This window comes from Ursus maritimus, unplaced genomic scaffold, assembly GCF_017311325.1.
Source record: "Ursus maritimus isolate PB19 unplaced genomic scaffold, ASM1731132v1 scaffold_22, whole genome shotgun sequence".
Classification (NCBI taxonomy): Eukaryota; Metazoa; Chordata; class Mammalia; order Carnivora; family Ursidae; genus Ursus; species Ursus maritimus.
Genome location: NW_024424675.1, coordinates 40,050,870 through 40,066,132, shown reverse-complemented (window position 1 = coordinate 40,066,132; position 15,263 = coordinate 40,050,870). Strand labels below are relative to the sequence as shown.

Sequence of the window (15,263 nt, the reverse complement as noted above, 5' to 3'; positions counted from 1 at the left end):
CACCTCGCTGACTCCATCCTATTTCCACCCCCAGCCCTGCCCACCACCCCCCTCCCCCGGGTCCCGCGTCCCTCCGGGCCAGGCCAGCCGGGGCCCACTCCGCCCTACTCAGCGTGCTCATTGGCCACCCAGGGCCTGCCCTGTCTCCATAAATACATGGTCCCTGGGCATGGAGCATGGAGAGAGATAGGAGGAAACCGCCGCGCCCAGCAGCATCTCTCTGCCCTCCTTGACACCTCCACTTCTCGGCTCCAGACCTGGAAGTCAGCCTCGCAGATCCACAGGCGGACCCGTATCCCTTCCCTTCCTCTTCCGAGGGACACCCAAGTCCCTAAAGTCACCCCTCCAGCCCTTGGGGTCAGTGCTTGGCCGGCACCCGCGCCCTGAGGCTGCCGCACGGGGCAGCGCCGAGCATCCTTCCTAAGGTCCTTTCTTCTCCCTGCTCCCCTGCCGCCCCCTCCATCGCACCTGCTGGCCCTCTTAGCCCTTCTTCGCCAGAATCGTCAAACCCCCAGATCCCGCCGGCGCCTCTTTAGCAAAGTCGCGTTTCCCGGTCCCCGCGCACTCCCACGAGTCCGGTGTCCCCCGCTGCCATGAGGTCCCCCATAGGCAAAAGCCGCTCCCTTGTCGCCTTCCTCCAGCAGCTGCGCCACCTGGGGCAGCCACCCAGGCCTGTGACGTCTGCGGCGTGCGCACCCCCTCGGCCGCGGGAGGTGCCCCTCTGCCCGCGGATGGAACCCGGCGAGGCGCAGAACGCGGCCGCCCTGCCGGGCCCCACCAACTGGCCGCTGCTGGGCAGCCTACTGGAGATTCTCTGGAAAGGGGGCCTCAAGAAACAGCACGACACGCTGGTAAATGCCTCGTCGCGCCCCAATTCCCTCTCCCCTCCCTGCCCTGCGCTCCAAAACCTCGGCGAGGCGCGCGGCTGGGGAGCACGGCGCGCTCGAGTGGGGCGGCGGCGGGAGTAGCGCTCGGGGCTGCGAGGGATGCGCGCTGACTTGGTCCGGTCCGTTGCAGGCGGAGTACCACAAAAAGTACGGCAAGATTTTCCGCATGAAGTTGGGTTCCTTCGAGTCGGTGCACCTGGGCTCGCCGTGCCTGCTGGAAGCGCTGTACCGCACGGAGAGCGCGTACCCGCAGCGGCTGGAGATCAAGCCCTGGAAGGCCTATCGCGACTATCGCAAGGAGGGCTACGGGCTGCTGATCCTGTGAGTCCAGGAGGCAGGATGCGGGCCGGCGGCGGGGCTGACGCGCTTGGAAGTCGGGAGAGGGTTTTCAGCGGGTGCACCCTCCGTATGCAGAGGGAACACGAAAGCCTCTACCCGATGCAGCCTCGAACTCTTGCCTAGATCAGAGTGGATTGAGAAGAGCTGTGCGGTGCCCCCAGCACCTGTCTTCTCTCTGGCAACTGGGCAGGGCTGTGCCTTTTCAAAGAAAGGCCCAAAGCGTCATCCAAATTGTGGTGTTCAGACTCGGGCAGGTCGAGGTTCGGAAGTCAGCGTGCCAGGCCAACGTATTATAGTCAAAATTATCCCTTACAATTGTCTGTAATCCCCTCTTGTGAGCTCAAACGCCAGAAATTAACTTCTTTTGCTTTTGACATCTGCCTCCTATCTGGAGGGGACCCAGAGATCCGGGTCTAGTCAGAAAGGTGGGATGAGGAGGGATGTCAAGGTCACATTCTTTTAGATAGATAAATGCATAATGTGATTCCTCTGTAGCATTTAACAAGAGAGCACTTTTTTTTTAACTCCCAAATTGTAATGCCTAATAGTTGCATTTTTCAGGATATAATTACTGGAATTAAAAGCCATAGCAATGCATGGTGCATCATAGGCTGTGTGGTCTGCTACCGGGGTGAGGGAAGAAAGTGGGTGATTAGAACAGACTTTTACAGCTCCAGTGAACCTCTGACTGTGTATTATTGGGAGGCAATGACAGAATTCTAGGGCTGAGGTGTTTTGTGAATGTGACTTTCAACCCAAGTCAATGGATTAAGACAACATTTTTCTCAAATAGATCTGGGTTGCTGATAAAGGGGATGTTCCGGTACCCCCTCTTACTGCTGGGAACTGAGGCATCTGGCCTCCCAGGTTAGCCCCAGCAAGGGAACCTCAAAAACCCTGAACCCAAATTACCTGGACTTCACCTTTCTGGCGTCATCTTTGGCGGGCAGGAAAGGTGGTTTTTCATTCTGTTGTCAAACCAGCCCCAAATATTCCAAGGCTCTGGAGAGTTCTTGGCATGATTCTCAGTGTTCATTTGATTTTATAGTTCACACAGTTGCAGCGCTGGGGGGGGGGGTGTCTTTGCTTCTCCCTTCTTTTCCTTTCAATTTGCTCTAAATATAATTCTGCTTCTCTCCCAGGGAAGGAGAAGACTGGCAGAGGGTCCGGAGTGCTTTTCAGAAAAAGCTAATGAAACCAGTAGAAATTATGAAGCTGGACAACAAAATCAACGAGGTTTGCAGGCGGGGGGCAGCTTTCCTGGGTCTCCTGGGGAGGGAGAGATGTTTATGGAGCTTCAAGTCATAGCTACAAAGTGTAGGCAATTTGGATGGTTTGGAGGTCCTCCTTTTCTCCCTACTCCTCTCCACATCCTCCTTCCCCAAATCCTTATTCCTCCTTCCTTCCTTGTAAAGTAACATCTCAATAAGAGAATGACTACAAGCAGAGACTTTGGTATTCCATAGCCTTGGCTTTGACCCTCAGCCCTCCACCCCCTAGCTCTCTACCCTGACTATTCCCTTAACTTCCCAAAGCTTCACTTTCCCATCTACACACGGGGCATGACAGTTCCCACTCCACAAATTTGCTGGGAAGAGTAAATGTGATAATGCTTATAGAAGTCCTAGGTCGTGCCCTTTGAACTGGGTTTTGCAGGATGAGTCTTCAAGCCGGAGAAGGTGGAGAAAGACATTCAGGAGGCTTTCTCTGAAACGATGCTGGACAGAGGGCAGCTCTTAATGGTTTGGTACCATGATAAGGCATTTAGACATTATTCTTTAGTCAACGGAGAGCCAAAGAGGGAGGGATTTAAGCATACGGTGCTCTCTTTACTCCTGATCACTTTGAGTGTTTATTTTGAGCTGGACTTGGACCCAGATAGGATCGTATAGGTGCAAGACTGCAAACCCAGAAGGTTTCAGGGGGCAGGTCATTCATATAAATGTGTAAGGAAGGCCCAGCAGGGGTTTTAGCAAACAGAACAGTGCATGCCCTTTCTAGAAGGGACAACTGCCCCAGCTCCAGCAAATGACTGCCACGTGGGAATGCTGACCCAGTGTCTCCAGATTTTATCATTTTTTTTTGATAAGTAGTGAAAATTCCATATGTTTATGTGAAATTTCTGGATTTTTTTGATGGTGACAATTTCAAAGTTCTTTTTAAGGCACTATGTGGACAAATTCAAAATGGCCATTGGTTACACAGCTGGGCTTTGTCGTTCCAGGCCCCAGCATGGCCACTTTCCAGCTACGTGTCCAAGGCGAGCGCCTCAGCCCCACTCGAAGCCCGTTGTCTCCTCTGTTAGGCAGGAAATGGGAGTAATGACAGTACTTCCAACCTCGCAGGGTTGTTGTGAGGATCTAAGATAACACACTTTGTGCAGTGCTTGGTACGATATAAGCCTTGTTAAATGTGAGGTGTTATTCATGTAGAACCCTGATTCTGGAAGCTGGCATCTAGAGCCCTTATGTAACCTGTCCCAGGTCACAGTGCTATTTAGTGAAGGAGCTGCACCCCGAATTTGCAGATTTTTCTGCTTGCAAGTTCAACAGGCTTCACACAATGCCAGCCAGCCAGGAGATGTTTGCTGGCCCAGAAACGGAGGCGGCAGACCTCATGGTGTTCGACAGGTTGTGCCAGCAGACACTTGGCTGGTCCCTCCTTCATGGTTGAGTCCCTGCTCTGATTAGAAGAAGTGTTTTCCTTTTCTTAAATTTAGATCAAAAGCCGAAACTTAAGCTTTAGGGCGGTTTCGGGAAAAGCTGAGAAAATAACCCGGGACAAGGTTGTCAGGGCAGAAGGTGAACCCCCAGGGAGAATAAGTAATTAGTTGTTTCGGAGTGAATACCATCACGGGCAGTGACTACACAAGGTAACAAAACCTGAAGTCGGCTTAGGGAGCCTTTCAACTTCTGTTTTCCTTCCATGACTGAAATGTATCTTGTGTGGTTTCTTTCTCTGAAGGTCTTGGCGGATTTTATGGGTAGAATAGATGAGCTCTGTGATGAGAGGGGCCAGATTGAAGACTTATACAGCGAACTGAACAAATGGTCATTTGAAAGTAAGTCGTCTTCACGGTCTTGTTCGTTTGATTTCCTAGTGGCCCTGTCAGTGCCTCCTCTACAAACAGATACTGTCGCTGACAGTGAAGGGCCATTCGTGCAGTCTTTTCTTGCTTTCGGACACTCAAGCTATGCTTTACACTGTGGGTTGTTAATGTAGTCATTCAACAAACGTTTATTGAACATCTGCTACGTGCCTAACACTGTGCTCGGTATGAGGGACACGGCTTTGAACAAAACAGGTGACGTCTGTGTTGCCATGGAGCTTAGAGTCTAGTAGGGTTGGCAATCAACAAGTAAACACACGTTAAAATATATATTTTTCCAAGGGGTAAGGGAGTCAAGAAAGAACCTGAGCACCTAGGTGAGGCAAGTCTGCTTTGGGAAGGAGACGGTTGAGGTGAGACCTAAAGGAAGAAAAGGAAGAAGCCATAGGGCATCTGTGTGGGCAGATCATTCCAGAATGTGGAGACACGAAGGGCAAATACACCGAGGTGGAAACGTGAGTGATGTCTCTGAGGGAAAGAGGGGCTGAGAAAGACCAAGCCAGGGGCTGTAGGTTTTGGCCAGAACTTGAGCTTCTAGTTTGAGTCAGATGGGGAGTCATGGAGGGTTCCAAACAGAAAGGACGATGCCTTTCTTTGAGAAAAGCAGAGCTCTGCCTCAACGGGGATGCTGCCCAGTGGGGACGCAGGCAAGGAAACGGTTTCCATAAAACGGGTAGGCACCTGACTGAGGAGGTTCGAGGCTGTAGGAGAATCTGAGAGAGCTGCCTCAGCTGAGCTTGGTCAAGGGGGGCTTCATGGTGGTGGTGCCGTATCAGCTGAGGCTGGGTAGACAAGTAGGAGTTCGCCAGATGAAGGTCAATGAAGGAGCAGAAAAGATTCTGTTGAAGGAGCAGAGAGATGTTGAGAATGACCAGACCATGACCAAGGGAGAGTTATGGCGAGGGCAGAGGATGAGAGGAAGGCAGTGGCCAAACCCATGTAAACCAGGGATGGGAATTTGGTTTTGAGCTTGGGAGTACTTAGGAGTACCTTTTAGCAGGAGGGTGGCTTGTACTAATTTGCTGGAAGGATCACTTTGGCTGCAGATGCGAGGGATTGGAGAGGGCACTTCAGTATGGAGGCTTTTGTCATGACTTGACTCCCCCATCAGGGAGGAGGGACTCAGCCTCACTTTTAAGATACAGACCATTTGACTATCTTAGCACATTAGAAAGCTCCATGCAACGAAGAAACCCACAGAAGGTGTTAAGGGAAAGGAGAGTAGAATAAAGTGAGGGAATGATTACAGAGGAGAAAGGAAGTGTTTTGGAAACTGTCCACTGGAAATACCCAAATGAAGGAGTATCAGATGCATGTCTTTGCAAGTCAAAGATCTGACTGTGGTGGTTTAAAAATTATTGTCCAGCATTATGAAACGTCTCGAGGAGGGCAGTCCACAGCTGGCACTCAGCGCTGTCACTGGGGACTCTCCATCTTTTTGCTCAGCCATCCTTAGCTGGTTGGCTTGTTGCAAAATGCCTGCCGCCCCTCCTCGTCTCACCTCTGCATTCTAGGCAAACACAAGAAGGAAAGAGGGAGGAGCTAAGCCAGCTGTACTTGCCCCTTTTATTAAGAAAGCAAAGGAGTATTTTCCTTAAGCCTCATTGGCCAGACCTGGGCCATGTGGCTTCTCTGGCTGCTACGGGAATCCTGGGGAATCAGGGAACAGGATTGTCACCAGGGTCTTAGATCAATCCAGATTCATTGCCCAAGGACTGATACATTGACACTCTAAATAAAATTGGGGGATCTCTTAGGGAACAAATGGGGGAGAATCAGTATCGGGTAGGCCATTCACAATGTCTGCTACACATGGAATCAGTGATAAACTCTGACAAAAGCAAGGCATTGCAGGAGACATTCGTTCATGTATAAAAATGGCAGTATTATTCACTGGGGCATTTCTGACCAGGGGGTTCTGCAGGCAATGGGTCATTGGACATGGAGACAACTTCTAGAAAGTGAGAAGAGTACTCCCCTTTCTCTCGGACTTTTTGCCTTTCCTCTGTTCTTAGAAAAGACCTCGCTCTTACAAAAGATAGAATCGAGCCTTTAATAGCCAGCTACTCACAGACTCCAATAGCTGTGGATTATTTTAAATGACAGGCATCTGCCTTGTGCTCTATGAGAAGAGATTTGGACTCCTTCAGAAGAACGCAGGGGACGAAGCTTTGAACTTCATCATGGCCATCAAAACAGTAAGCATCCCCTTGAGGAGAGCACTTTTCCCGATTTACAGAACTTCACACACGGGCATCCCGTTTCCCCAGGACTGGCACACACACACCTATTTTATTACACTAGTCGAGTGTTAATTTCAACGTGTCATGTGTTTTCACGTGTGTATGTGCGTGTATGCTCGTAAACCAGGAATCACGCTACATCATTGTTTAGGCAAGTTTAAATGCGGGTTTCAGTTAAAAATCTGTCGATTAAAATACTGTTTGAAAAAGAGTCTGAAAACTTTCAGATGGAATACTTTAGAATTATTTCGATCGCCCGTGAATGTGATAGATGCCATGTAATGGGTGTAGAAAATGGCGAATGTTGGGAAAGTAATGGAAATAATGGAAGTCAACAGGAAAGTGGTGGTGTTCCTTCTTTCTTCTTCTTTTTAAATATGTAGGTCCTAAGATCACATTTTTTTATTAAACACACCCTGTGGAAGATCATCCCAAAGATCATTTTCATTGTGCCACTGGGGTGGGGAGGGCTCCGCGTCCAGCACTGGGGGAGATTTCCTGCCTTTGTGGAAGCGTGGGGTGTAGAACGAACGCTCGTGTCCCGGTGCGGCAGTTGTCTTTGAGAGAGGTGGAAACCGGAATGAAAACACGTTGTGTTCCTCACAGATGATGAGCACGTTTGGGAAGATGATGGTAACCCCGGTCGAGCTGCACAAAAGCCTCAATACCAAGGTGTGGCAGACCCACACGCGGGCCTGGGACACCATTTTCAAATCAGGTAATGTGGCCGCACACACCCCTGCAGCCCTGTCTCTGGAGCTGCTGCCAGAAGGCTGGAATGATCTTCCTGGCCTCACAACCTTGACCCCTTGATAGAGTTGCACCTCCTGATTGTTTCCGGCTCCATAAACGCGAGTTTAGAATCACCCTGGCGTAGGAGAATTTAGAGGAAAGAACAGTTTTGTGTAGTCTTTGGGAGCTGGAAGAGGTCAAAAGCAAGACTTTGGAGTCAGAGATACCTGGATTCAAATCCCAGCTCTGTCATTGGTGTAGCAGGTTGACCAAATGCGCTGTATCTCTTTCATCCTCGGTAGTCTTGTCTCTAAAATGGGCTAATAACAGCAATGCAACTTACCTCAATGCAACTATTTCTAGGTCTAATATAGATAATGTAAAAACCTGGCTTATCTCAATACTCAGTGGATTAGAGCTATTTCTGCCACATTACGAGGGGAATATTGGTGCTATGAGTATCAGTCTATGAGTTCCCAATCTGTCCTAGTAGGGGGATCCATATCATATCATACCATGTCATAGCTTTCATACACACAAACATATACTCAGTTAATTCTCACCCAAAACCCTATAAAGTAGGTCCTTCTGTTAGCCCTGAGTGACAGAAGTCAGGCACAAAGAAGTAACTTGGCCAGGATTACATGCTCGATGATGGCAAAAACCAGGGTTTGAAGCGAGACAAAAGCCTCCCAAAGCTCTCGCTCTAACTGCTGTCCCACTTACCAGTATTACCGTCAACCTCACCATTATATTATTCTGGTGGTGGCTGCCTAGTGGATTGAAATGAGGGAGACACTTGCCTAGAATGTTCTTTACAAACGCTAGAGATTTCTGTTGTCATCGCCAGCGTGAGTGTGTGTGCATGTGTGTTTACGTTTGATAACATTGGGGGAGGTTCTCTCCTCCCCTACGGCCCAGAGTTGGGAGCCAAGTCCTACATTACCTGTGTTAGTGACCAAATCAGCCAGACACCTGGATCTGGGTGCAAGTTCTGATTCTGAGAGTGGACCCACATCCCATCTCTGTCTCGTGACGATCTCTTCCAGACTCTAAGCTCCTAAGACTCAAAATGTGACCTGCAGCAGGAGCAGCAGCTGGGAGCCTGTTAGAAATGCAGAGTTCCAGGCCCGCCCCAGACCCCTGATGCAGTATTTGCATTTTAGCAAGACACCCAGGTGATTTTTTGGCACGTTAAAGTTTGAGGAGCCCTGCTCCCCTGGGCACCGATCAGTCCTTGGTGACTTTACCACAGGGCAATATTAGCTCCTTGAACAAATGGTCAGTGTCCCTGAAAAGGCCCTTTAGATGTCACGAGGAGGATGTTACCTGGGGTTTCTATTGCGTTCTTTCCCGCGCTAATCGTCACCTGACTTCCTTTCCCTCTTCTCTTCTCCAATAGTCAAATCTTGTATTGACAACCGCTTAGAGAAACATTCTGAGCAGCCCAGCACAGATTTCCTCTGTGATATTTATCACCACAATCAGCTTTCCAAGAAAGAATTGTATGCGGCCGTCACGGAGCTCCAGCTGGCTGCTGTAGAAACGGTAAGGGTGGGCCTGATGTCAGTTCGCTCAACGAACAAACGGGCTGGAAAATCTTTTTCATGCTGAATTTTAAATACTCATTCAGCTCACTCGTTCCACAAGGATTCACTGAGCACTGGCTTAGCAAAAATAAAAAGTCTTGTACGAGATCCTGCGGGAGACCCAGGGCACAGCCTCGGTCCTTAAACAGGTGATAGGAGGTGAATTCATGCGCTCTAGTGGGGAAAATGGAGCACCATGACGAAGACTCAAGCTGCTATGGGAATTAAGAGGTAGTAAAATGCTGCACCATAGAAAGATTTTTAAAAATTGAATATGTTCTGAAAGGTTGTGCACGCTACCCCAAAGAGCCTGACTATGGTGGTTATGCTAAAAATATTGGCATGCTCTCTGGCAGCCCAGTTATTTTTTTTCGGATTAAGAGCATAAACATAGTGAGTCCAGGAAAACTTGATTTCGACTTAGATGAAACAACAAATTTGAAATACCAAAATTCTGTCCCCAGTGTGCTTGATACTCCTGGCAGGTGCACAATCCAGCCAGACTCCAGACACAAATTCTGACAGGTGTTCAGGTGGGTTTGATGGTCTTCGATCTGTTCTTTGTGCCATCACTGGAGGGACGCGTACTAATGTTCCCCATGGCCCAACAGTTCATACACCTATAATCTCTAAGAAGAATGTGTCCCGGTGTGTTTCTTTTCCATGTTTCCCCTTTCTTTTGTGTTTCTCGTCCAAAGAAAGAGTAGGGTTTTCTACATCAGGGGGAACTGCAAGGTTATCATTTCTCCTCAAGCTCCGGAAGGCTGTTAAAAGGAGAAATTCATTTTGCTCACTGTCATACTGAGTCACTTCACCTGAGAGGCTCCTTAGAGTGATAAAAGTAAAGCTTCACCCGTTATCTTTTGTTTTCAGCTGGAATGTGAGCTTCGTGAGGGAGATGACTTGGTTTTGTCCCCTGCTCTATTCCTAGGATGTAGAATAGTACTTAGCGTAAAGTATGTGCTCAACAAATACTCGATGAATAAATGAAAGGATTCAGAAACTAACTACCGGCTACATGCCTGGCACATTCCAGGTGCTTGAGGGACCACCATAAACCAGAGACCAAGGTCTTGGCCTTCATGGAACTTAACTGCGGGGAGGGAAGACCAATCAGAGACATGTAAACATAGCAGTAAATGTGATCTTTGTAATTAGTGGTAGGAGACATGGAGGAAACCACCTGAGTGATGGGGTAGAAGGAGATGGAGATGGGACAGGGTTCCCTCTCCGAGGAAATGATCCAGGAGCTGACGGAAATGATGAGAGAGAGCCAGCCAGGGGAATATCTGATGGAAGAGCTCTCCAGAGCCCTCTTCCTGTTTTGTAAATTGGACTCTTGTAATGATGCCGTCCGCAGTTTATTTGCAGCTGAGGCTGCCAGTCCTCTGACATGAAGAAGCCTGCCTTGGAGGCATCTTCTTCCCAAAATAGAGAACAGCATGGGCAAGGGCCTTGGAGCAGAAAGAGGGTGGAAGCTGGAGACCCAGCAAATGTGGTCAGCCTGACGTTGGAGACGTCAAGGAGCCTGAAACAGAAGCCTTAGTCCATTGGGATTTTATTACACCTGTGAGGGAGAGCTCTTGGGGTATTACAAGCAAGGGAGTAGCCTGATCAAATTTATGTTTTGAAGGGAGGGCTCTGGCTGGTGGGGTGGAAGAAAGTCCTAGAAGAGGAAGAGCAGAAACTGGGAGGCCAGCTGCGAGACTCATCTCCTCCACAGAGGTCAAGCTGGGATAGTTAGTGCCTATGAGGTTTCCTAGGCCATTTTCAGCCCCTGCAGTTACCCTAAAAGGCCCAGGCTGTCTTACAAGGCTTTGGTGAAAGCTACAGTTATCTGCCTTTTGGAAACTCTATTTGGTACTTGCGGTGAGGGACCCGCTGATATGGTTAAATGTTTCTTTTTTAGTCCTGGCAATTCTGGAAGTCACTTTTGGAAAATCAGAGAAATTTCAAAGTGTATCTAATTTGGTGGCTACGCCCTCTTCCTGTTTTGTGAATTGGACTCTTGTAATGATGCCGTCCACAGTTTATTTGCAGCTGAGGCTGCCAGTCCTCTGACATGAAGAAGCCTGCCTTGGAGGCATCTTCTTCCCAAAATAGTAAATACCATTGGCTCCGAATCGTCTCGAACTTTGCTCGTTTATGTCAGTGGCACATGGCACTTAGCAAAAACGTCCTTGTGTTTGCAATGACCATTTTTACAGGACTATTTGGCTTGCATTAGCTAAAAAAAAAATATTTTGTTTTTAATTTAAAAAAAAAAAAAAAAAAAAAAAAAAGCCTAAAAACAAAAACATATGACTACCAGTCGTGACTATGAAGCTAAAAGTTACGCTGGCTGTTTCAGCCAATGTTTTTTCTCTTCTTGTTGCCTTTGGAAAGGAAGTAAAGCATGCCACTTAAAAGACCGTGAGCCTTTGTCAGAAATTGTGGCCGGTTTCTCGAAATGCTCAACTCAATGCTAAAATTTCTCATTTTGGTGTTGGTACCCTCCTGCAAGGGCTCTTTGCATGTGGCTGAAACCCAGGGTTTCATAGATAAGCCTTTTTCATTTTTCTCATGACTTTTAGGGTGTGGCAAAAAAAAAAAAAAGAAAAAACCCGAAAACCCTCTCTTTTCAATTCCAGAAATGCAGCTTCTTGTGCATTTGCACTATAAAATTAAAAAGAAAAAACTTATAGCAACGCTGCCAGGATCTCCATCCCTCTCTCCCCACCCACGTAGTCTATCCACTTTCTATATTAAACAATTTTTGATTAAATGCTTTTTTATTTTGAAATAAGTAGATTCCCATGCAGTTCTAAGGAAAAGTAGAGAGGAGTCCCTTGGATCCTTCTCGCAGCTTCCCCCAGTGGTAACATCTTGCAACAATAAAACCTTATCACAGCCTGGAAATTGACACAGATACAAGTCTAACCAACTTGCTTTCCTTTCAGCAGCTCTACCTGGTTCCTGTGTGTTCAAACAATTTCTGTATCAAACTGTACTGAAAATGTCCTAATGCAGCTGATTATTTCGAAGAGTCTACGTTGGTTAAGCAATCCTTAATTGGCATTATTTTCTAAAATGAATTGTACACTGTATTCGTGAAAAAGTCTCAGTAATACATTTGCAGAGCAAGGTGGTAGGCATCAGCTTTTGTTCAGCTCACGATAGTTTTAAGGCGGTTTATTTAGACACTCAAGTTTATGTCCATTTGCCTTTCAGACGGCGAACAGCTTAATGTGGATTCTCTACAATTTATCCTGTAATCCCCACGTGCAACAAAACCTTCTTAAGGAAATTCAGAGTGTATTGCCTGAGAATCAGATACCACGGGCAGAGGATTTGAGGAATATGCCATATTTAAAAGCCTGTCTGAAAGAATCTATGAGGTGAGAACACATGCCCAAGCCAACATGTACATGCTGGGAAGCCATTCTCTTAAATACACAATGAGGGTCCCCACGCCCACAGACAGCACCCCTAGTTGACTCAGAAACATTTATCAAACTGCAAAAAAAAAAAGAGCCTTAGGACCATATTCTTCTACTATTATTCATTTCCTAAATCATTTGGGCAAATTCTACTAAATCTCTGGAAAGTCAGTGTCCTCTCCTTTCAATCAGTAATAATAATAGTCTAATGAATGCTATAAGCACTAATTAAGATTAGGGGCATAACTGAAGGATATGAGAAGAATTTCAGCAAGAAAAACCATATTATTATTTGATAAGACAAAGAGACATCTTTGTTCTTGAGCCTCTGGTATACAATCAATTTTCTTTTGAAAAGTCTTTCTACACACTTTCTGGAAAACAAAACGCACAACTTTGTAGCATTAGGAAAGAAATAGCTTTCACTTCAGGAAGGGCAGATAGGAGAAATCTACGACATAAGGCAAGCTTAAGGGTAACGCAGGAAACACACACTTTTGAAGTCCAGAATGAAACAGGAGAAAACCACTATTAATAGCTACTAAGCAGTTACTAGGGAGTTAACCAGCACAATCAGGAATACAAACAGGAGGTATAAATTTCAGGAAGAAAGAGACAGAACTTCTTGGTAAGCCTGGGGGGCTCAGTCGGTTAGGTGTCCTACCCTTGATTCCAGCTCAGATCATGATTTCAGGGTTGTGAGATCAAGCCCAGTGGCGGACTCAGCATTGGGTGTGGAGCCTCCTGAAGATTCTCTGCCCCTCCCCCAACAAATAAATTCATTCAATAAAATAAAACTTTCTTTCTAAAAAAAAGAATTTTATGAGAGTTGCGATCATGCTCTTTTTTTGAGTATGAACTTACGCACGAATTATTTATTTAACCAGTATCTGCATTCCCATTGATATTTGATGTAGATACTCGTCTGTGCTCATCTTTGCATCTTTAATTTTGTTTTTTCAGGCTTACCCCAAGTGTGCCATTTACAACTCGGACTCTTGACAAGGCAATGGTTCTGGGTGAATATGCTTTACCCAAAGGAGTAAGTAGGATTGATTCAATCTGTATCTTATAGAGCTTTGAAAGACACACTTTCCAAATATTCATCAGATTTCCATAAACACTTTCTTTCGCTGGGAGAGCATTCATTTTGGAAATATGTGTATTTTAGTATAGAGCTGACATGTTGCGTTGGATGGTGTTAGGATTAATGATTTGCTAAAAAAAAAACCTAGATTCAAGCATGGCCCTGAGTGAGTTGCATAACCTTGGTGAGCCTCAGCTTTCTCATCTGTAAATAATGGAATAATAATAATTATAATGGAACCTACTACATAGGGTTGCGTGAGAATGTGATGCTAAATTTTAAACTTCTTTACCTATTTATTACCTGGTATATTTCTAGTACTAAATACATGTCATCATATTATAAACTTGTGGGTTGCTTTTACATTTGTACGGTGATTCCTTTTGTAAATTTTGCTGTTCAAATGTTTTCTTCTAGTTATTTTACATGTTTTTGTGTTTCTGGGTGTTTTGTAGACAGTGTTGATGCTAAATACCCAGGTGTTGGGATCCAATGAAGGAAATTTTAAAGATTCAAGCCAATTTAGGCCCGAACGATGGCTTCAGGAGCAGAAAAAGATTAATCCTTTTGCACATCTTCCGTTTGGCATTGGGAAAAGAATGTGCATCGGGCGCCGACTAGCCGAGCTCCAGCTCCACTTGGCTCTCTGCTGGGTAAAACTCTTGATTTCTGCACTCGTGCTCTGTTGTTTCCACAAGGCAGGAAGCGAGGGGGTCATTCTGCCTTTTTTGTGCACGTGTGTTTTAGATCGTCCGCAAATACGACATCGTGGCCACGGACAACAAGCCAGTGGAGATGTTACATCTGGGCATCCTGGTGCCCAGCCGGGAGCTCCCCATCGCTTTCCGCCCGCGGTGAGAGCCTCAGGTGAGCATCTGGGGTGCCGTGAATGACCAAACGGTGAGCTGAGCTCAGAAGCCAGCCGGACTCAGGTTTGAATCCCTGCTCATCACTGAGCAGTTTCTTAACCTTTCTGCCTCCATTTTTTTTTTTTTTTTTCATTTGTAAAATGGGGACCCAAATCATCTCTCTCTAGAAAGCTGATATGATACTAAATACTCAGCCTGGGTCCTGGCATCCGCCACGTGCTCGGGAAAGGCAAGATGCCATTAAGGGGTTTTGTATGTGAATATCAGCGGTGGACAAAAAGGGCCCGTGGGCAAATATTGTAGGCTTTGCAGGCCATGAGATCTGCCCCACATCCACTTAACTCTGCCTCGTAGCTTGAAAGCAGCCTTACACGATTCATCAACAAACAGGAGTGGCTGTTTTCTTTGTTTTCTATTGCTGTTATAACAAATTACTAAAACAAGTTACTTCCAAATTGCTAAAACTTGTATTAAGTAATAAATTTATTATCTTGACAGTTTTGTAGGTCAGAAATGCAACCCCGCTCCTACCAGGCTAAAATCAAGGTGTTAGCAGGGCTGTGTTCCTTTCTGGAGGTTCCAGGGAAGAATCTATTCTCTTGCTAATTAGGGATGTTGGCAGAGTTTAGTTTCTTATGGTTACAGGACTGAGATCCCTATTTTCTTGCTGGCAGCTGAGCGTTAGTCCCAGCTTCTAGAGGTCACCCGCATTCCTTGGTTCATGACCTCTTTCTCCGAATTCAAAGCTAGCCAGAGCAACCTGAGTCCCTCTCCTGGCTTCACATCTCTCCTCCTTCTGCCATTCAGGATAATCTTCCCATCTCAAGGTCCATAAACTTAATCACATCTGCCAAGTTCCTTTTGCCGTGCATTCACAGGCTCTGGAGATTAGAGCATAGACACTTTCTCAGGGCCATTATTCTGCTTACCAAGACCGTCCCAATAAAACTTTATTTATAAATACAGGTGGTCAGCTGTTTTTGACCACA

At 46.6% G+C, this 15,263-nt stretch overlaps 1 protein-coding gene across 2 annotated transcripts; it reads left to right on the top strand.

Moving 5' to 3' along the window:
* The first annotated feature begins 593 nt into the window (after positions 1–593).
* On the top strand, positions 594–14,633 carry LOC103669826 (1,25-dihydroxyvitamin D(3) 24-hydroxylase, mitochondrial). Of its 2 annotated transcripts, XM_040637849.1 has the most exons (11): positions 594–851; positions 1,018–1,208; positions 2,369–2,462; positions 4,191–4,287; positions 6,442–6,533; positions 7,185–7,296; positions 8,713–8,858; positions 12,110–12,276; positions 13,282–13,360; positions 13,861–14,058; positions 14,153–14,633. In XM_040637849.1, exons 1-11 carry the CDS (start codon positions 594–596, stop codon positions 14,261–14,263), a joined length of 1,545 nt encoding a protein of 514 aa, XP_040493783.1. In that variant the 3' UTR covers positions 14,264–14,633. The 2 variants fall into 2 exon arrangements, with proteins under 2 accessions (XP_040493783.1, XP_040493784.1); XM_040637850.1 differs by lacking the exon at positions 13,861–14,058.
* Positions 14,634–15,263: the final 630 nt, after the last annotated feature.